The following is a 23339-nucleotide window of genomic DNA, read 5'->3' as shown; positions in this document are numbered from 1 at the left end:
AGTGTATGTAAACTTTCGACTTTATTTCTATAGATGCATTTTCAAAAGGTGCAAAAACCGCACAGGATTTAACATCTTGGACAGTGCCTTGGTGTGGTGTAGCTCATCTGATGCAGGCAGGCCTATAGTGGAGCTCCGTGGTGCTAATGGACAGCGCCTCTGTTTAGCGAGCCATGGAATTCTTCAGTTTGTGGGCAATTAGACATTCAATAGACACAATTAGTTGTAATGCACATATGAAAATCATAGCTGGCACGCAGCTCATTAGAAATGGTAGGATAAATTGTAAATTGGCACTCTACACAAAAAAGGTTGCTGACCAGTTTTACAGAATCTGGCTATATTTAACCAACTGGCCTCCCAATCGCAGACCATGTGTAAGCATGCCAGCCCAGGACCTCCACATCCGGCTTCTTCACCTGCGGGATCGTCTGAGACCAGCCACCTGATGAAACTGAGTAGTATTTCTGTCTGTAATAAAGCCCCTTTGTGGAGAAAAACGTATTCTGATTGATTGGGCTTGGCTTCCTAGTGGGTGCACCTGGCTCCCAAGTGAGTGGGTCTATGCCCTCCCAGGCCCACCCATGACTGCGCCCTTGCCCAGCCATGTGGAATCAATAGATTAGGGCCTACGTATTTATTTAAATTGACTGATTTCCATATGAACTGTAAAAATCACTGAAATTGTTGCTTTTAGATTTGTGTTCAGTATAGCTATGATCCCCCTTATATCTTAATGTAATGACATAAAATAAAATGTCAGATTTTTATCAACAGCTGTAACAAGTTGTCCAGTGTAGGACATCTTTACTGGTACCCTAGTTTAAAGAAAGAAACATATTTCCCATAAACAATATACAATTTCGATTCAATAACACAACTAAAATATATTCTAATAAAGTTTCTATCCACATATTAAGTGGCTCTTACAACCAGTTTTTCGTTACCCCTTTAAAACAACTAAATTCTCTTTGTTGAAGAAGCCTCTGGACTTCACAAGGATGAGCCCGATTACAAATTCTGTCAACCGTCAACGAGTGTAATCTTGGTGTATATATGTATATATTTTTTTTTAACCTTTATTTAACCAGGCAAGTCAGTTAAGAACACATTCATATTTTCAATGACGGCCTGGGAACAGTGGGTTAACTGTTCAGATTTGTACCTTGTCACCTCGGGGGTTTGAACTCGCAACCTTCCGGTTACTAGTCCAACGCTCTAACCACTAGGCTACGCTGCCGCCAAAGTGAAGAACATAGTTAGAGCTTCCACCATTGGGTTACAGTTTTTCAAAAACAAAGTCTACTCCAATTTACCACTGCCTTCCATAGCCATGAATAACTTATTAATGCATTAGGCAAGCGCCTTATGAGGGTCACAAAAACAAGATCACTTAAAGGGATACTGATAGATTCTGGCAATTAAGATGGACCCATGGATATCATTTTTATGTCTCTGCGTGCAGTATGAAGGAAGTTAGCATTGGCTCACGAAACTACATCTAACGAGCGCTTCGGTGAAAAGTTTGAATCAAATCAAATGTTACTGGTCACATACCTATATTTAGCAGATGTTATTGCGGGTGCAGCGAAATGCGTGTGTTTCTAGCTCCAACAGTGCAGTAGTATCTATAAGTGCAGTAGTATCTATAAGTGCAGTAGTATCTAAAAACAATTCACAACAATACACACAAACAGTGTTTATATGAAGTCTGGTTCATCTCACCAGTAAATTGGCAGTGGGAGTCACAAATAACTAACTAAGAGGGCTGGGATCTGGGATACAAAGAGGGATCAGAGGACTGTGCTTTCTTCCCTATGTCCCAGCCAATAAAGTATGGTTAATCCAGACTGAATTCTGTGCTCACGGTGACACACACACACACACACACACACACACACACACACACACACACACACACACACACACACACACACACACACACACACACACACACACACACACACACACACACACACACACACACACACACACACACACACACACACACACACACACACACCGATAGGCTATAATATAAGCTCTTAACTGATGCTGGACTCATTTACCTCTGGGATCAGAAGACAGCGGCTGTGCCAATTATGGAGAAAACAGCCCGTTTGTTTGTCAGTGGAAAGAAAAGAAGAGAATCCACATGTAAGACATGTAAGACTTGTAGAGAAGCATGTTAATACCCCCGAGGTTTTGTATGAGAGTGTCGAATTCTGTCAAGATAAACATGAATAGCTTATTTGATTTAACAGAAGTTCCGATGTCCTGATATAAGTGTGATGCACGTCACATCCCGAAACTTTAAGAAAAAAACTTGTATAACACACACACACACACACACACACACACACACACACACACACACACACACACACACACACACACACACACACACACACACACACACACACACACACACACACACACACACACACACACACACACACACACACACACACACACACACACACAGAAGTGAAATAGCAAGGTAAACGCAGCGATCAGGTTGTTGCCACCATGCTAATCATAACCACCGTTGATAATGTAATCATTGCCCACTGTGTGTATGTGTTTGTGCGTGACCACCCAGTATCTCGGACATGTTTGCCAAGATAGACCCCTTATTAGGGGTGTGCCAACATGGCCATACTTGTATTCGAAATCATATCCGTAAATAGCCAGTTGATAGTCGGATCGGATGATACTCGTGGAAAAACGTAAATGTGTGTAGATGTTGGCAAAATACCTATCTCCAAGCACGTTTATAGACCAAACAAGCTGCAAATTAGGAGCCGTTGAGGTGTGTGTGTGTGTCTGTGTCTTCAAACTTGAAGTGGGCAGACAAGTTTGCTATCAATCAGAATTGCACGTCAGTGTTTCGTTTTCCTTACCCTCACCCCACTTGTTAGATTATATGCACATTGATAGCAAACTTCCTTTCCTTTTGATGTATCACAGTAGGCAGCAGCAGTCTGAATGACCAGACAGAAACAGCGAAGTGAAGGTGATTGTGTGAAATTCTGAAGCGAATGGACAGCTTCACTCTATCCAATCAGAGCAGCAGGATGAACATTACAGCCCCTCCCGTCTTTTTACAGACTGGTAAACTAGCCAGTTGAGTGATTTACACCACGTAAAACCTCACTTGACTGACTGACATGAGAAAGATGTGTGCATGCATGCTGGCAACCACACCCCCCCCCCCTCCCCGATCACGGATAATTACTTAAAACTACTCGGATCATAATCGCATCCAGAAAATTGTCCATATCCGTTACGATACTCGTTTTGTCCGACTACTCGGCACACCTCTACCCATTACCACCAGACAGGATGCCGATAGGCACAGTACCTGTATCGGCAGGGAATGACAACGAAAGGTGAAAGGTGAACATTGTTATATTAGCTCATCACTGCTTCTTTGATATTATGTAAAGGATTTTTACTTCTACATGGACCTGTTTACGACATTTGAAAGTTATCAAACCATTTCGTTTAGAATATCTACGTACATTTAGCAATTGCATTCTTCTCATATCACTCTGTAGTCTACTGACCTATTCAATGCTTTCTACGGCATCTCTGCCTATAGTTATTGAATACTGAATTCAACCCGCAGGAGGTTTGTTTGTTGTGATTGAGTGGGGGGAAACAGCTACTGGCAAGGTTCTGACAGACGGGTGTGTCTTGGTGGTGGCAAGACGAAACTAAACCCGAAGCATTAGCTCTGGGAGCTAACCCCCGTCTTCAGGTCTCTTCTCGCAATCATAGTTCTCTGATCCACCAATGTGACCAACCGAGTCTCGATACCAGGTCTTCTGCCCGACTCTAATACTTCAGACTTGGTAGGGCATTACGACTCTTTATGTCATGGTCATAAAGGCTTTATGAAAGCTAAATGTTACATGATCACAACTCTAAGTAAACCGTACCTCTTCCATTTTATACAGTAAAACACTACACTGCATGGACACACTTTAGTCAGATACAAAACAGTCTAGCTGACCAAACCTTTGACCGATACATTTCCTGTATGTCGAGAGCCATTATGAACCCCAGGAGGTTTACAGATCAATATCCTCTCCCAATGGTATGGCCGGGGCCCATTAGCAGCTCTCACCCAGAGGGTGAGTCTGATACGATATGACAGGGGCTTTCAGAGAGCTCGTCCAAACTTCAAACACACTGTCACCAGCAGGGTTACAAAGGGTCGGAAACTTTCCAGTAAATCTCCGGAAAGAAAATGTTCTATGGGAAGTTATTAAGCCCTGGAATTTGGGAAATGTTACTTAAATTCACCAAAAAAGTTCTTAAAACAGTGAACCTGTTGTTCTGGGATTGATTTGCACTTTTCGCACCAAAGTACGTTCATCTCTAGGAGACAGAATGCATCTCCTTCTTGAGCGGTATGACGGCTGCGTGGTCCCATGGTGTTTATACAAGCAAAGAGGCATTGAGTTTGAAGGTAGGCCTTGAAATACATCCACAGGTACACCTCCAATTGACTCAAATTATGTCAATTAGCCTACCAGAAGCTTCTAAAGTCATGACATAATTTTCTGGAATTTTCCAAGCTGTTTAAAGGCAAAGTCAACTTAGTGTATGTAAACTTCTGACCCACTGGAATTGAGATACAGTGAATTATAAGTGAAATAATCAGTCTGTAAATGACTGGTGTCATGCACAAAGTAGATGTCCTAACCGACTTGCCAAAGCTATAGTTTGTTAACAAGAAATTTGTGGAGTGGTTGAAAAACGAGTTTTAATGACTCCAACCTAAGTGTATGCAAACTTCCGACTTCTACTGTAAATACTGTGCATACATTTAGTCTGTTTATATTCACACAGTCTCCTTTATTAGGGTACACTATTAAGTAAACAGGCAGCAGAAATATCCCTGTCTATAGCCTGCTGTTAGTATAACTTATTGGTGTAATATGGACAGTATACCACAAAAATAATGTTTTGCTTTCAATGGACTGACATGCATTGCAGTAATCTGCTCTCTCTATATGCAAGAGCCCTCTGCCTAGGAATTATGGCTGTTTCAATTAAAGCATCTATTTAGACAGATCAGATGATGAGATGCAGATGCTTTCTCATTACTGTGTGTGCTCTGGTACTCTGTGCAAACAGGGAATCCCAGTTTACAATGTAATATCTTTTGACAGCTCACATCTGACTAGACAGCTGTCAGTATTAACCACATCAAAGGTTATGGTAGAAAATGTCTTTATAAAGCATTGCATTTGACAATATACGTCATGTAAAGCACAATGCTCATCATCTACTCTTGTTATTGCTAACATAGGCTACTAATGTGGAATGAGGAGGCTAAGGCTTCACCCATCTCATATGTATATACTGTATTCTATTCTACTGTATAAATGCCATTCCGACATCGCTATTCCTAATATTTACAGTACCAGTCAAAAGTTTAGACACACCTACTGTACTCATTTTCTTTATTTTCACTACTTTTCACTATTTTCACTTATTCTACATTGTAGAATAATAGTGAGGACATCAAAACAATGAAATAACACTCGTGGAATCATGTAGTAACCAAAAAAAAGTGTTAAACAAATCAAAATATATATATTTTTTTAATGTTTGAGATTCCACAAAGTCCACGAAGTAGCCACCTTTTGCCTTTATGACAGCTTTGCACACTCTTGGCATTCTCTGAACCAGCTTCATGAGGTAGTCACCTGGAATGCATTTCAATTAACAGGTGTGCCTTGTTATGAAACTGGCTCTCATAAGGACCGCCACAGGAAAGGAAGACCCAGAGTTACCTCTGCTGCAGAGGATAAGTTAATTAGAGTTACCAGCCTCAGATTGCAGCCCAAATAAGTGCTTCACAGAGTTCAAGTAACAGACACATCTCAACATCAACTGTTCAGAGACTGCGTGAATCAGGCCTTCATGGTCAAATTACTGAAAAGAAACCACTACTAAAGGACACCAATAATAAGAAGAGACTTGCTTGGGCCAAGAAACACGAGCGATGGACATTACACCATTAGAAATCTGTCCTTTGTTCTGATGAGTCCAAATTTGAGATTTTTGGTTCCAACCACCGTGTCTTTGTGAGAAGCAGAGTAGGTGAACGGATGATCTCTGGATGTGAAGCATGGCGGAGGAGGCTACTTTGCTGGTGAATTCAAGGCACAGCATGCTGCAGTGATACAGGACAATGACCCAAAACACACCTCCAGGCTGTGTAAGGGCTATTTGACCAAGAAGGAGAGTGATGGAGTGCTGCATCAGATGACATGGCCTCCACAATCACCCGACCTCAACCCAGTTGAGATGGTTTGGAATGAGTATGACCACAGAGTGAAGGAAAAACAGCCAACAAATGCTCAGCATCTGTGGGAACTCCTCCAAGACTGTTGGAAAAGCATTCCTCATGAAGCTGGTTGAGAGAATGCCAAGAGTGTGCAAAGCTATCATCAAGGCAAAGGATGGCTACTTTGAAGAAACTCAAATATACAATATATAACACTTTTTTGGCTACTACATGGTTCCATATGTGTTATTTCATAGTGTGGATGTCTTCACTATTATTCTACAATGTAGAAAATAGTAAAAATAAAGGAAAACCCTTGAATGAGTAGGTTTGTCGAAACTTTTGACTGGTAGTGTATATATTTCTTAATTCCTTTCATTAACTTTTACATATGTGTGTATTGTTGTGAATTGTTAGATACTACTTGCACTGTTGGGAGCTAGGAACACAAGCATTTCGCTACACCCTGCAATAACATCTGCTAAAAATGTGTACTTATGTGACCAATAACATTTGAGTTGGACAGTGGTGTCTTAACCCTCATGTGACTGTGATCATATTCATATTATCTGATCATCTTTCCAAGGGCGTTGGCGTTCTGATGATGGCTAATCACATATCCCTTCCTTTGTAGCCTATTACTGTTACAATGTAGCTATAATTTCGATATGGCGTTGACAGTTATACATATACGATACATTAATACCAAAGGTGACAACAGCAGTATATATCCATACTCCAAATAAAGAAATGGTCAACTGAGACTTGATTTTTCTATAATATATATATACATATTATATATACACACACACACTTTATTTACCTCTTTCCTTCTGCTCTCTGCCCCGGGTCTGGTGATCAGAGCGGTGTCACCGCAAACCACAGCGACATCCTCCACGAACACACAGTCCGGGAGTGACTCATCGGCGGGGAGTTCTATCACCTGCAGCCCGAGTTTGTGCTTCAGAACCCCAACATATACCTCGTGCTCCCGCTGAGCTTTCACCAGGTCCACGTCCAAAACGTTCATCCTCAGTGCCTCTTTAGCAAGGGATGAGGGGATAGCTCGTACAACGGCGTGAGTGAAGTTACCAAAACCTGTCATCACACCAGCCATGTTCCGTTAGCTGTTGTTACCCTCAAATTGCTCAAACAAACAGCTCGAACCGTAGCCTATGCTAAACGTATGAGAGAGCGAATGCTGCCGGTTCTCTTTCTGTTGGTTAACCTTTGTTTGTTTGATTTTCTTTCTTTTTCTTTCTTTTTTTTACGTACTGAACTGACAGCTCCACTTCGGTCAAATAGGCAACAAGCAAGCAAGCGGTCTGATGACGTGCACTAACAAATCATCGACTTGTACCAATGTAGCAATTTCCAGTGAAGCGCACAGCAAAAGCCGGACAAGTGACAGTGTGGCTCTTAAACAGCGCAAGCAAGCACAGACGCCCTGGCTGTTACTTTGTAACAGCTTTCTATTACTTTGTAACAACGTTTTACCATCGAGGAACAAATGGGTTACAAAATCACCACAGTGTCTAGACATAAAATATATAATGTAAATCAAGGCTAGTGTACAATCAGTAATCAAACCGTTATTAATATTTACAACCACCTGGGTTTTTCAGTCTTTTCATTCAAATACAAATTATTTTAGAATGTGTACATTCTTAAACATAGTGTATTTTGAAAAGTTGAGAATAATGGTCGCTGTCATCTCTGGCTTGTTACTGCAATACCTGCCAGTTTAGCAGATTCAAATGCCAATGCAAAATAAAACTGGAAAGATTCTGCTCGGTGCTCTACTATTGACATGATTTCATAGCCCTGGTTGACAATAACCCATTCTCCCCTGACCCCAGCTCAGAACAAAGGGCGCTTCTTTGACACAGTCCAAGGACAAGGAGGTGCAGTGGCTATTCTGAGCCATTCACTCTCCGATACACCTGCCCAATTGTGTTCAGACTACAGTGCCCCCCAGCAAATCAAAGTGTATGGCAATAATGGGAATACCAGATATTCACAGTGAACAAAACAAATATTTTAGAATCATTTCTAATGTCAGCATACACCAGCATGTTATCGTCACAGGATATGGGAATAACAGATTTCACATCACCACTGAAATATGAACAAAGCACACATTTCATTTCTCTAATATTGGTCTTCTTAATGTAATAGTCATAAGAGACCCATGGAAAGGGAAAGGAAAGGGGAAAGGGGGAGACCTAGTCAGTTGTACAACTGAATGCGTTCAACTGAAATGTGTCTTCCGCGTCATGGGAAAGGAGAGTCAAGAGTTCTTCAGATTCTTATGGCCATTGGATGAAGGAGTGTATTGTATTTATCCTGCGCTGTGCTCAGTGTGCAGACTAAGCAGGGAAGATATTCCTATTCCTATTCTCTGTGGTGCCATCTAAGGAAGCCTCTGGGCTCAGCTTTGAATGGAATGTTTCTTCAGACTTCCTAAAGCACATTCTTCCACACCCCTGGACCAAAGTTTGTATTTTCTTGTTCCAGATACACTCAATTATCCTGACTGGTCCAAACATTCCAGGAGTCCCGCATTCCATTTTCCACTCCTGGATGGACTACCTGCTCTGTCAAAAAAAACTCAGTCCTCCAATGTTTTTCTCTCCATTACACATTGTGTATGTCTGACTCTGTCTGGTACATTCTGCCCTAGAAAAATATCTCTCGCTCCCATGCTTAAGTGCTTGGGTTAGACTGAAGGAAACCTCTTATTGGCACACCTGGCACACCTGGCACACCTGGTACATTCAGAGAATCTGTGTTTATCCTAAATGACTCCTTTTCCCTATGGGCCCAGGTCAACAGTAGTCCGGTATTAAAGGGAATCAGGTACCACTTGGGACGCAGCCTCTGAGATCTACCATAAACATTTGTGAAAACAGAGACAACCCATACACCAGGGTTGATTTAAACCTCAATAACAATACCAGCCTTTACTCTCTCTAGATCAATAAGAAGTCCTGCTAACACAGGGATAATATATAGTTTTGAGTGGCATATAACACTAAGGTTCTGGCAAAGGCGGCAAGTCTTTCAACTGAATCTAATGTAAATGACCCATTGCTCTGACACAACAGTAGTACAGCGTTGTGTTTAGCCTACCTTGTATAAATGGGGCAGTCGCCCGCCTATAACTCTGTGTTTAGCCTACCTTGTATAAATGGGGCAGTCGCCCGCCTATAACTCTGTGTTTAGCCTACCTTGTATAAATGGGGCAGTCGCCCACCTATAACTCTGTGTTTAGCCTACCTTGTATAAATGGGGCAGTCGCCCACCTATAACTCTTGCCCCCTGTCTAAAATGGACAGCTTTTGTGCAAGATGGCCTGACTGTTGTTTTGGAGTAACGTTATGCCCCGCCTATAAAAAAAATATACAAATAAAAAATAAATAAAAGTGTGCAGGAGAATACTAAAATGGCTGACATTCTCCACTCTATTATGGATTGGACTACCGTAGTGAGTTCTTCCACCATCCACCTACTTCAGATGCACTGACTGTTATTCCTTTGGCAGGCTAGGACACACAAGAACAACACGCTGACTTCACAACACACATCTGTTAGGGCTGTAGGTAAAACAAAGGACATACCAGGTCCAGGAATAGAAAGACCCAAGTATTATGGAAGAGGGCTCTCTTGTGACTGAGCACAGTGTGTGTACATAAGAACACCCCATAACTCACTGAGCTTCCGTCCCAGAGTTCTATGAGCTGACATAGAGAGGAAGCTTCAACAAACCACTGCATTTTATCTTTTGTTTGAACAGGCTTACAATAAACAGCCAATCATATATGGTCTTGTTCCGTTTTACACTAGTCTCTCTAGGACAATAGACTGGGATCCAGTGATTCATAAAGGCGATGGGGAAGAGGGGGATGGGGAAGAGAGGGATGGGGAAGAGGGGGATGGAAAATATCATCATTGCCATTACTACATGGATACACATGTCTAGCCCTGGTCGCCCTGGCGATGTTTCCTGAATGGGTAATTACAAGATTAATATCATTATGGGATGTTATTCAATGGTCCCATGGTGTACAGCACTGTTTCCTATAACATACACCGTGTCCTTGTAAGGGAAAGGAGAAAGAATCAGAACAATATGCTGGCAGAGCAGAACAATCCTAATCAGAAAAGCATCTTATTGAACTCATGGGGTCAAATTCACCACACAGAGACTTACTGATGAGGTCATAATGGATATTGGAATGGCAGGATGGCATGGTTAAGGGTCCATTTATGTTTGGGAAACAAGCATCATCATCACCATCACTTGGATGACATAAGTATTACTTGGGGCTAGATACAATACACACACACACCGGCAACCAAAATAAACTAAATCCATATGGGCACATGGCAGTGCCCCATTGGGAATCTGACACTCAAAACAAACAGACATTTGTTGATGCCAACTGTCAAGCTGTGACATAATGCCAGTGTCATTTCATGATCTTTAAAGTTGTTTGTCTGGTTTAATCGATGAAGAATCACAAGCTTTCAGATGAATGACAAATTATATAGCCCTCAGCTACATCAAAACGACTCAAACAATGAGGAAAACAGTCACAACATTGAGGAAAATGTTAATAACCCAATGGGCACACACTGGTTGAACAAATGTTGTTTGCACTTAATTTCAATGAAATTACGTTGAACCAGCGTGGAATAGACGTTGAATTGACATCTATGCCTATTGGGAATGTGAAGCAAGTTAACCAAAGCATTACACCATCTAGTGTCTTAAACTGGAATTATGAAAATGTGGACAAATGAAAATAGAAATAAAGCAAGCGCGCATCAAGATACAGATTATTAAATATCAATCGGTAAAGAAATGATGATTGTCAAATTCCAACATCAAATGGAAAGGTTACAACGGATGACGGATCAGTTAAGATACTTCAATATATTTGCACAGTATGACAAAGTGATAAAGCAATGGCGTATACAATACATTTTGAAATAAACTGATTAGTAAAGGTAAAGTAAGAAAAACTCACCGGAGGGAGATTTCTCAGTGGTCTTGACAACCATTCTCCGTAAATTATTTGTTCAGCTCTCTCAAAGTATCTCGTCATAAGTCTAAGGTATAAAGTTACTCAAAGAATATTTCCGTTCTTGTGTTTATGGTTATTATACATAGGGGATTGTCATATCGTCCTTCGGTTAACAGTCTATTAACATTATTTTGGCAGGAAAAAAGCATGTTTTTCAAGCATTCTATAATCTTTGCTTTCTCGGTCAAATCCGGTTTGAAATGACTTCTAATCGTTGAATGTCTAAATTCTATCAAATGTAACTTATTTGAGATCCGAAGAATAGTAGGACTAGAAACTAGTTGGGTATTTTCTCCCCAAACTAACATCGTATGTAGAAAATTGGATCACTGTAGTAGATTATGTTTTCAAACGTGGTTGGCAGATTGCGTGAAAAGTAAATTAACCCAAGTAGGAATGCTAAAGAATATCCTGTATGAAGAACTTTAAAAACTCTTTAAACTGTCAGGAATGCTTTGTGGTTGGCTAGAGAAGGGGAGAAATATGTTAATAATGTAGGCTTCTGCCATACCAAATATGGCAATATTGTTACGTCTGAAGTCTGGTTCGCATCTGGAATAGTTTAGTTCTACGGAATAAAGGGGAGAGCGGGCCAAAAATAGAAACCATAAACTTTATTTCTCCCACTCTCAGACGCGCAAAGAAACTCCGAATACCGGGACTTCTCTCTCCTAAACTGTGTACAGTTACAGTAGCCTTCATTTAGAATAGCGGGAATATTGCAGCCTATTGACATATGGGCTATAATAAGACATTTACATTTAAGTCATTTAGCAGACGCTCTTATCCAGAGCGACTTACAAATAAGACCTTCCCTTACATAATGATTCTCATCCTAAACGTATGAGGAGAAGCACTGACAGCATGACAATATATTGTTATTGCCTTGGCAACTGTTGCACAAATTACAGCAAAAGAGGTTGTAAAATAATGACACATTTAACAAATCTATAGCACGTAATAAAACACCTACATCAAAAGGATGAAAAATAAATCAAAACGACAATGTTACATTATCATATTTTTTACAATATTTTTTCAATCATTATTATATTTGTATATAAGCCTATTACCCATAATGACAACAGCAGTCAAATGAATGGAAACAAACAGACCAAACTGCTATAAAAAAAAAGTTACATGTACCCTAACCCTACGGCCCATAACCTAAAAGCTGTGAGAAAACCAATAAAGAAAATACAAAAGGAAGAAAGGAGGATAGTATCGAAGGGAAACAGCGAGGGGAAAATGTGTTCAGTTCTAGGGAAAATGTAATTTAAGAAAAAAGTTAGACAGGGTGGTGCTTAGCTTGGATGGAAAACGCGCCAAGAAACATTCCTGGCATAGTTTTGGAACAGTTCAGCAGTCAGCCAACAACGACGTCAGCTTTCACTACAGTATAAAGGACAGGGGGTACTTAGCTTCAGCAGACTGCAACTTGCAACCAGAGCTCGAGCAACTCCTAAGCCTCTAACCAAAGATACTAAAAAACAAACCAAACCGCTACAGACGAGACGACTGACTGCTACACTTAGGATAAAAATACACTTGCAAAGACTTAAAGCAATATATCGAAAAGGAATAGCGAAAGAAGACCAATTTTATTCTTGAATAGAGCAAGAGAACAAGGCAAATATGTTCATTTGCTCAATCGTCGTGATGTTTATTGGAACCTTCAACGTGGTAAGTTATTTTTCTATAAAATATTTCAGTTTAAAGTTTCTTGTCTTTATTGTCTGGGAAATACAACATTGTAGAACACTGGTTTGTAAACTTATTGCCTCTTACTAAATCATTTCCGCACTGTTTGAATAACGAACTAAAGAAGCTATGTAAATATAACCTAACGATGTCACTCTTTTAAGATGTTGGTTACAAAGTATCTATCATTAACGTGCTCGGTTACCCACGCAGGTTATTTCCTCCTCCTCCTGCCCCTCGGTATGCGAGTGCCCGACGGAGATGACCAGGTGCGCACCTGGTGTGAGCCTCGTCGCGGATGGCTGCGGGTGCTGTAAGGTCTGCGCGAGACAACTCAATGAGGACTGCAGTCTGACCGAGCCTTGCGACCACACCAAAGGGCTGGAGTGCAACTTTGGGGCCAGCTTCGGAGCTATGCGTGGCATCTGCCGTGGTAGGTGTCTCATTCAAATCCTACTACGCAGTAAACTGATCTTAGGTCTGAATAATGTTAGTTTTAAAGTTTGTAACCCTGTTAAAGTAATAGGGTAGAGTTAAGATGAACCAGTGAGAGAAAAAGAGGACCATGTGATTTAAACTCTAAGGAATGTAACTCAGTGCCTCAGTCTAAACTCAGAAGTACAAACATCCTGCTCTAGTAGAAAGTGATCCCCCCCCTCAGTGGCTCCTCTCCTAGCCTAGAACCTTCTGAGGAATTTTTACAGTTAAACCAAGCCTCCCTCAGCCAGCATCAGCCAGCTTGTGATTTGTGATGTCTATAGCAGACGCTAGCCTTTTGAACAGAGGAATAACAGCCATTTCCACTCTCTTCTCCTCAGCTAAGTCAGAGGGTAGACCCTGTGAGTACAACAGCAGGATTTACCAGAACGGAGAGAGCTTCCAGCCTAACTGCAAGCACCAGTGCACATGCATCGATGGGGCTGTGGGCTGCGTCCCCCTGTGCCCTCAGGAGCTCTCCCTGCCCAACTTGGGCTGTGCCAACCCAAGGCTGGTCAAGGTGGCAGGCCAGTGCTGCGAGGAGTGGCTGTGTGATGACGGCAAAGACACTGCCATCATTGGCAAGCTGTTTGGCAAAGACAGCATGACTGACGAGTCAGAGAGCGACCTCACCAACAGGAATGAGCTCATCGCCATCGTCAAGGGAGGACTCAAGTCTCTACCCGGTAAGCAGCTTCTTTCTAGCAGCAGCCATTTTTCTATTTCAGCTTTCAACAATAACATTTTCCATTGACTCAAATGTTCAAGCCCATACCGGAACAGTTTGTAATGTTTGTTTGATCTTTCTCCTTACAGCTTTCAGAGTCCAGCCTGAGAGCCACATGTTTGAGAGCCAGAAGTGTGTTGTCCAGACCACTCCTTGGTCCCAGTGCTCCAAGACCTGTGGCACAGGCATCTCCACCAGAGTCACCAACAACAACAATGAGTGCAAGCTGGTCAAAGAGACTCGCATCTGTGAAGTGCGACCGTGCACCCAGTCTCCTTACTCCAGTCTTAAGGTAAGCGCAAGCCACTCAGCCTATACTATACTGAAACATGGCATACTATCAGTTCTTTTCTTTTAAATAACACTACTCAGCCTGTTTATGGAACCTCTTGACTGACTGTTTCTCTCCCCTTGTTCCCCCTAACAGAAGGGAAAGAAGTGCAGCAGAACCAAGAAGTCTACCCAGGCTCAGAAGTTCACCTATGCCGGCTGCTCCAGCCTGAAGAAGTACAGGTCCAAGTACTGTGGATCCTGTGTGGACGGCCGCTGCTGCAGCCCCCAGCAGACCCGCACCATCCGGATCAAGTTCCGCTGCGAGGATGGAGAGACCTTCAACAAGAATGTCATGATTATCGAGTCCTGCAAGTGCACCTTCAACTGTTCTCGTTCCAACGAAGCCTCCTACCCCTTCTACAGACTCTTCAACGACATCCACAAGTTCAGAGACTAAATCAAATCTGATTGGGCTGAGAACCGACCACTGAGAGATCCCAAAGCAACAACATTGACAGACCAATGGCAGTCCATCTAAACGCAGGGGTCCAACTTAACCGGCCAATGAACTATCAACTTCCTGTTGTAACTAGATTCCCAAGGAATTATGGGCTTACATCATGAGGACCTTATGAAGTGCACTGTCTGCTGTGACTGAATCAGCATTCTCAATCAAGATTCGCTTCATACTACTGGAGCATCATAGTAGCTTCGTTATGGAGCAAAATGTAAATTAACATGTGTAAATGACAACGTTAGTATGTTTAAATCAATTCGCTGTCTATATTTTTTCGACCGATACATACCAACCAGGCATGACCCCAAAAAACGTTTGACTTTGTGTGTATATAGATGTTGTATGGATATGCACATACGTAACTTAATTTAGTATACCACGATCCCGTAACCGAAGGAACCAAGGCACCATGTTACTGTGGTTCCTTTCCTTCCTGGCATGGGCATATATGTTCATGTTTTGTGGCAGCTATCGAACTTCCCAACGTTATCAAGAAAGACGAAAAGTGAAACGTGAAATAAATAAATTCATGTTTTTATTATTGTTATTAATATTATTTATCAAAAAAAATGTAGCTACTTTATTTGGATATTATGTGTCTTACTGGAATAAATTGTAAAAAATGATTTAATTTTATATGTTAAAAAATAAAACATATTTATTTATGAAATGTAAACACCATCTTTGTTTCTTTCTTTGATCAAACCGAAGATGGTTGACCAACAACTATCAGGTTACTGAGCTGAACATCTTCATCAGGATGAGTAAACAACAGTACATAAAGTACATACATGTAGGATCATATTATACAGAGAGAGGGAGGTCAAACCAAGTCACAATATACAGTGGTGGAACTCCATTAGTGATACCATGGACATTCTCACTATAATGACTCCAACAGAGTGATCGTTCTGGGCAGATCTGTTCTTATATAACAAGAGTTTTGCAGCCCGTTTCCAGGTTTTGTGAACTGGAATGTCATTGTAGAGCTCTGTAAGCCAAGGTAGCTTGCATTCACCAGATCAGGCTAAGCCATGCACTTGACTAATTCCATCAAAAAACAAAGTCAATCCAAGCATAGCAATGAGCACAGAGCAATGCCAAGAATCTTAAGTGCCTGTAGTACCAATGAGCATGGATTAGAAGTAGCAATGCAAAGGACACTATGTGACCATGAATGTATTTTACACATAGTATACTATAAAAGAAAGAATGTACCCTCTTAGAATACACTCTTAATCCTATTGAGAATAACGCTAAATATATACCTCATTTGTAGTGGTTGGATAGAAACTTTGGCCCTCCCCACTAGGCTAGCTGCAAGGGGTTGCTAACTTGCTGTAAATAGTCTGATAAAGCCAGGTGGGGTAAAGCTTCCCAGCCTTAGGAAAGCAGACATCAGGTTATAACCTGTGGAGGCTAATATTAGTCTCTCTTCTGCAGCTGCTGAGAGGGTGGATGTTTGCAGTTGTCAGCAAATACCTTTTTGAATCGGGGTAACAATGTCTCCCTCCCATCTCTCCCTCCCTCCCATCTCTCCCTCCCTCACCCACTCTCCCTCCCTCACTGACACTCCCCACGCCCTCCCATCTCTCCCTCCCTCCCTCCCTCCCTCCCTCCCTCCCTCCCTCCCTCCCTCCCTCCCTCCCTCCCTCCCTCCCTCCCACCCTACCCCCCCCTCCCTCCTTCCCACCCTACCCCCCCCCTCCCTCCCATCTCTCCCTCCTTCCCTCCCATCTCTCCCTCCCTCCCTCCCTCCCTCCCATCTCTCCCTCTCACCCACCATCTCTCCCACCATCTCCCACCATCTCCCTCCCTCCCATCTCTCCCTCCCACCCTACCCAGTGCACAGACCAGCGCTTAGGGGCAACTTCTCAGGTCGTAAGAACACACATGAAACACATGTGCAAGTGCACACGCGTACAGACACACACAGAGCTGAGGGATTGATCCAGGTAGAGGGAAGGGAACGACTCAGGAATGCAGCGGAGGATCAGAACGCAGACAGACATCCTGATGGGTGGCAGATGTTGGAAAATATTTTGGATTCAGAGGAGCAACATGTTCACTTAAAGTCAGGCAGGCAGCCCTAAAAATAAACAAACACTAAGTGCCCGCTCAAATCCACAGAAAGTGCATCATAGCAATGCATGACACAGAAAACACATCTAACCAGAACCGCCATGGCAGAGTACCTATACAGAATTTTACTTTCCTGCAAGGCTGGTGGAAAGTGCTTTTAATAGGAGGTAGAGCAGAGTGGGTGCAGGGCACATCCCCCTTGGTTATGGTTGGGCTGCATACCGGACACACTGTGCCCACTGCTGAATGTTTTACATAAATATCTGCTTTACACAAGGCATCTTGAGGTTTACCTTATTTAAAGAATGTCTTTGGCCATTTATCCCAGTCTAATTTAGTCAAAACACTTTTTATAAGAAGTCTGTTTTAATGTTTTGCTCCTTCGCCCCTTTTTAATCCCGCCTGAATTTAAGATAATATCATTTCAATCCCTGTTTTGTTTGGAAAGAGCACAACAACCACACTGTTGTCGCATGCTTGTTAACACAATGCAACTCAGATGGTTGTTAAGTAATGACACCAGAATACTGTGTGAGCAGTCCTTTTCAGTCGTCCATACCATTCCTCAGTAATGTACAACCAATCGGCCACCGTAGAGGGGTTCCATCCATTCACCAGTCATTGTGAGTCAGCTTTATCGAAACACCGTGTCAAGAAACTAGGCCTAGAGAATACATTGTTGTGACAGAAGGGAACGAAAAGGTGACCGAAAGAGCACAAAAAAACATCTTCAAATCCTCCTACACCCAGACACACAAACCCCACACCGCATCACATGTCAGGCACACTTGCAATGACATCAATCGCTAACTACCTCACCCCCTGAACACAAAGTGTGTTTATATGACAATGACATTACCATGAAGGCTTCGTTAAGCACTACGTACTGTGGTGCAGCCCCAGAAGCTAACGGGGGATAGAGAGAGAGAGGGAAGCTTGGCCATTACAGCATTACAGCATTCTGGAAGCTGCCCGAGGCACTGATGTCATCTCTTTTACGGCCCCCTTGTCTATAACCTCAGGTTAATTTCCACTGTTATAGGGAACCCAAGGGCGAGAGGCACAGAGAGTTTTAAAAAGCCATTTCGAGTAGACCAAATTGAGAAAAAGACCCACTTCCTCTAGAACAGGGCCATCTAGTGGCCTGTAGCAGCGGGAACATAACCAGCATGCACCGGGTCGAGTCTGAGATTTTACTGGCAAACAATAATGGGAATGTCTGACATTGAGAGAGACGATGTACCAGTAATGCCTGACTGCATCAAGGCAGTGAATGTGTTACACAAAATCCTAACAAGTTGCCAGGTTTATTAGCAATATAAATGCCTCTGTCTCTCTGCCACAGGAGTGTGATAAGTTCTCACACCAGTTGGAGAGGCACCGGGGCCTCATTTATAATCGCTGCGTAACTTTCACACAAAATATCCGGTGCGTCACTTCTGAAAAGAATATGTATGTCCTACGTAAAAACAATGAGATCAATAAACTTGGCGCACGCCGTACATACGCATGTTTCCCGTTATAAACAGTGTGCGAACTACAGGGGGGGGTTCAGCCCACTAGTGAACTTGATACACTGTGGTGCTGATTAGCTCAGGACAGACACAGCTATATTTGCGTCCTGTATTTCAGTACCTTTTCAGCTGTCCCGACATTTTATAAAAATAAAAAAAAGGTTTAAGAATTTTTTCTTTTAAAGTTAATTTGTCAACAAGACATCAATTAATTCAGGCTACAAGAGGGTTGCCCTAATGACAATCACCAAATGTCTTTAGACTTTTTGGTGTTTTGTAGCAGATGTCTCTTCCCATCGTCAAATGGTGACCTGGCAGGTACACAGTAAACTGTTTGGATGCTGGAATTGTTTTGCCGTGGATGAATGTGTGCAGGTAGCTTACTTTTTTAAGTGATTTGTTCACATCAAATAGGTAATACATGTTCACTGTTAAAATGTACTATTACGCCCATCATTTGTGCGAGTAATTACAAACATTAATCTTTTATGGTGACAATAACGCCCTTAAATTTCAAATCATATCAAATTGTATTTGTCACATGCTTCGTAAACAGGTGTAGACCAAGAGTGCCTACTCATGGGCCCTTCCCAACAATGCAGAGAGAAACATTTAAATAAATAATAGAAAGATGAGTAACGATAACTTGGCTATACACACAGGGTACCAGTACCAAGTAGATGTGCAGGGGAACGAAGTAATTGATTGATTAATTGATAAGTACAGTATTTATACAGTATTTATACATTGCCTTTGGATAGTATTCAGACCCCTTGACTTAAGGTTAAAGCCTTATTCTAAAATTGATTAAATGTTTTTTTTTCACCTCTTAAGTCTACACAAAATATGGCATAATTTTAGCTAATTTATTAAATAAAAAAACTGAAATATCACATTGACATACAGTTGAAGTCGGAAGTTTACATAAACCTTAGCCAAGTACATTTAAACTCAGTTTTTCACAATTCCTGACATTTAATCCGAGCAAAAAGTCTCTGTCTTAGGTCAGTTAGGATCACCACTTTATTTTAAGAATGTGAAATATCAGAATAATAGCAGAGAGAATGATTTGTTTCAGCTTTTATTTCTTTCATCACATTCCCAGTAGGTCAGAAGTTTACACACACTCAATTAGTATTTGGCAGCATTGCCCTTAAATTGTTTAACTTGGGTCAAATGTTTTGTGTAGCTTTCCACAATCTTCACACAACAAGTTGGGTGAATTTTGGGCCATTCCTCCTGACATGGCTGGTGTAACTGAGTCAGGTTTGTAGGCCTCCTTGCTCGCACACGCTTTTTCTGTTCTGCCCACAAATTATCTATAGGATTGGGGTCAGGGTTTGGTGATGGCCACTCCAATACATTGACTTTGTTGTCCTTAAGCCATTTTACCATAACTTTGGAAGTATGCTTGGGGTCATTGTCCATTTGGAAGATCCATTTGCGACCAAGCTTTAACTTCCTGACTGATGTCTTGAGATGTGGCTTCAATATATCCACATAATTTCCCCTCTTCATGATGCCATCTATTTTGTGAAGTGCACCAGTCCCTCCCGCAGCAAAGCAACACCACAATATGATGCTGCCACCCCCGTGCTTCACGGTTGGGATGGTGTTCTTCGGCTTGCAAGCCTCCCCCTTTTTCCTCCAAACATAACGATGGTCATTATGGCCAAACAGTTCTATTTTTGTTTCATCAGACCAGAGGACATTTCTCCAAAAAGTAGGATCTTTGTCCCTACGTGCAGTTTCAAATAGTAGTCTGGCTTTTTTATGGTGTTTCTAAGAGAAAGTGCGATGGCAAATTTGATCACATTTCCGCAGAGCTGTGGGCAGAATGTTTTGATATTTTGCAGTGATTTTTCAAACTAAATATGCAATTCAAAAGTAGGCTAAATGCTACAGCCTAGACATCTAAGCAAAATATGACTAGTTGTTCAATAGTTGTTTGATCAGTAGAGTTTCTATATCCTGCCTCTGATTTTAAATAGGCTGTGATGCCTAGATAATTATATATAATACTTTCTACTGCAGTTTTTTGAAACGATCTAACATGGAGAACTATGTTATGCTATGGAGAACTGCAAATATATTGCTACTGCTCTCAATAACATTGCTGCCCTAAATTTATTTGGCACTATGGACAAAGGACAAAGAGATACAATTTCAATTAGCGCTGACGTGTGAAGCGAGAGGTGTTGACGCCTTTGAGCCAAACAAAGTTCAGTGACTCTGAATTGACAATGGCTATCCCCAAGTCGTTATATATATAAAAACATTTATTGTGCATTTAGCTATTTTGCTATTTGCCATCATGACATCCTGCACGCTTTGTTGACTACAAACTTTCTTTCTCCAACTGTGGGACAGACTATGTTTGTTCCTACACTCGGAACTCTCTATTGGTTACAGACTTTTGGCCTCCCATTCTAACCTCGCCTGCTTGGTATTCACGTTACCTGATGAAATTGCTGTACAATATGATCTGTTGCTATCTTATGCTCATACAGATGTCATAAATCTGCACTGCAGAGCCCTCCCTGTCCTCTGCCGTGCCTTGATTGTATTACTGTTGATGATATCTGTGCATGTACACCCTGGCCCATCTACTGTTGCTAGCCCCAATTTCTGACTTTTGCTTTGATATCTGCATCCCTAATTTCTTCTCCAGTAAAAGCCTGGGTTTTCTGCACATTAACACGAGAAACTTATTACCTAAAATGGAACAATTGAAAGTGTGGGTTCACAGCTACAATCCAGATGTGTTGGTTGTTACTGAGACGTGGATAAGAAAGAGTGATTTGAATACTGATGTTAACCTTTCTGGTTATAACCTTTTTCGGCAAAGACAGATCTTCCAAAGGTGGTGGAGTGGCAATCTTTACCAAGGACCACCTTCAGTGCTCGGTTGTCTCCACCAAATCTGTCCCCAAACAATTGGATTTGTTGGTTTTAAGTATTACACTTTCAAATAGCTCTTTGTTGACTGTTACTGGGTGCTATCGTCGTCCATTAGCACCGGCCTGTACTCTACCTGCCCTAAGCTCTCTCCTGGCCCCTTATACCAAGTCTGAATTTGCCCTGCTAGGTTACCTAAACTGGGACACCTGACCAATCCTAAAGCAATGGGACTCCCTAAATATTTCTCAGATTATTACCAATCCCACAAAGTATGACTCCAATCACCCAGAAAAGGCTACTCTTCTTGATGTTATCCTCACAAATAATCCTGATAGGTATCAGTCTGATGTTTTCTGTAATGACCTTCTTGATCACTGTTTTACACCCTGTGTTTGTAATGGCTGCTCAGTGAAACAACCTGTCCTGATTTGTCATAGACACTTGCTAAAAAACTTTTATGAGTAAGCCTTGCTTCATGAACTGGTAAAATTGGTAAACTGGTAAAATGGTATAGAATCAGCTTGATCCCCTCTGTCGAAGAACCTTGGACCTTCTCTTTTGATATTTTTCAGTAGTATTGTTAACAAACACGCCCCATAAAGAAAATTATAAACAGGTTCAGCCCCTGGTTTGACTGTGATCTTGCAGAGTTACTCCGCCTCAAGTATTGCATTTGGCGAAAGGCTCAGCACACACATACTCAGGCTGACTGGCTTTCGTTCAGGCAAATGATACATAAGTGCACTCAGGCAATCCGGAAGGCCAAAGTTAGTTACTTTAAGTAGCAGTTCTCTCTCTGTGGGTCTAACCCCAAGAAGATCTGGAAAACAGTTAAAGACCTGGAGAATAAATCCTCCTCCTCACAGCTGCCTATGTCCCTTAAAGTTGATGATGTGGTTGTTACTGAAAAGAAGCACATGGTTGAGCTCTTTAATCACCACTTAATTAAGTCAGAATTCCTATTTGACTCAGCCATGCCTCCTTGCCCATCCTCATCGCCTACCCCTTCTAATGCATCTATCCCCAATCCCCAATGCTTTCCCCTGTTCCGCTACAAAAGGTGCTAAAGGAGTTCCTGAAACTTGACCCTCAAAAAACATCTGGGTCAGATGGTTTAGACCCTTTCTCTTTGGGCTAGACGTGACTCTAGTGAACCACCTCGACAACATCCGGTGAAATTGCAGAGCGCCAAATTCAAATGACAGAAATCGTAATATTAAACATACATGAAAATACAAGTGTCATACATCATTTAAAAGCTTAACTTCTTGTTAATCCAGCCGCTTTGTCAGATTTCAAAAAGGATTTACGGCGAAAGCACACCATGCGATTATCTGAGGACAGCGTCCCGCACACAAAAGCATTACATACATTTCTTCGATAAAGTCCTTCTTCATATCCCAAAAAAGTTTCAATGGCGCGCTTGACTCAGTAATCCACCGGTTTCCCTCGTTCAAAATGCATACTAAATGAATCGCGTAAGTTACCAATAACTTCTTCTAAACAAGTCCAACAACGTTCCTAATCAATCCTCAGGTACCCTATTATGTAAATAAACGATCAAATTTAAGATGGAGAATACCGAAGACGCGCTACAAACACTACAGCCAAAATGGGAGCCACTTAGAAAAACTACAAATTCTAGCTCATTTTTCAAAAAACAGGCTTGAAACTCTTTCTAAAGACGGTTAACATCTAGTGGAAGCCCCAGGAACTGCAATCTGGGAGGTCTTCCTTTTATATTCCCATT

At 41.7% G+C, this 23339-nt stretch overlaps 2 protein-coding genes across 5 annotated transcripts in view; one reads left to right on the top strand and one right to left on the bottom strand.

The window, feature by feature from the left end:
• Positions 1-11847, bottom strand: part of LOC124038042 (N(G),N(G)-dimethylarginine dimethylaminohydrolase 1-like) — a 127688-nt gene extending 115841 nt beyond the window's left edge. The window contains exon 1 of one of the 4 annotated variants that reach the window (XM_046353422.1): positions 11341-11847. In XM_046353422.1, the coding sequence (XP_046209378.1) occupies positions 11341-11418 (78 nt within the window). In that variant the 5' untranslated portion in view covers positions 11419-11847. Of the gene's footprint in view, positions 1-7130; positions 7736-11340 lie in introns of those variants that run through there. The other 3 variants (XM_046353421.1, XM_046353420.1, XM_046353423.1) reach the window with 3 other exon arrangements.
• A 969-nt stretch (positions 11848-12816) lies between these two features.
• LOC124037158 (CCN family member 1-like) lies at positions 12817-15768 on the top strand. The gene is made up of 5 exons (XM_046351821.1): positions 12817-13080; positions 13312-13531; positions 13917-14261; positions 14392-14594; positions 14730-15768. The coding sequence occupies exons 1-5, from the start codon at positions 13033-13035 to the stop codon at positions 15030-15032; spliced, it is 1119 nt and encodes a 372-aa protein (XP_046207777.1). The 5' UTR covers positions 12817-13032; the 3' UTR covers positions 15033-15768.
• The last annotated feature ends 7571 nt before the right edge of the window (positions 15769-23339 follow it).

Source organism: Oncorhynchus gorbuscha, linkage group LG06, assembly GCF_021184085.1.
Source record: "Oncorhynchus gorbuscha isolate QuinsamMale2020 ecotype Even-year linkage group LG06, OgorEven_v1.0, whole genome shotgun sequence".
Lineage (NCBI taxonomy): Eukaryota > Metazoa > Chordata > Actinopteri > Salmoniformes > Salmonidae > Oncorhynchus > Oncorhynchus gorbuscha.
The sequence above is the reverse complement of the archived record's forward strand: the minus strand, read 5'-3'. Positions and strand labels throughout refer to the sequence as shown.

Excerpts from the sequence above, each read along its gene's own strand:
- LOC124037158 (XM_046351821.1), top strand. The coding sequence starts at position 13,033 with ATGTTCATTTGCTCAATCGTCGTGATGTTTATTGGAACCTTCAACGTG. Across the intron at positions 13,081-13,311 it reads TTATTGGAACCTTCAACGTG|GTTATTTCCTCCTCCTCCTG; the intron begins GTAAGTTATTTT and ends TTACCCACGCAG. Across the intron at positions 13,532-13,916 it reads TATGCGTGGCATCTGCCGTG|CTAAGTCAGAGGGTAGACCC; the intron begins GTAGGTGTCTCA and ends TCTTCTCCTCAG.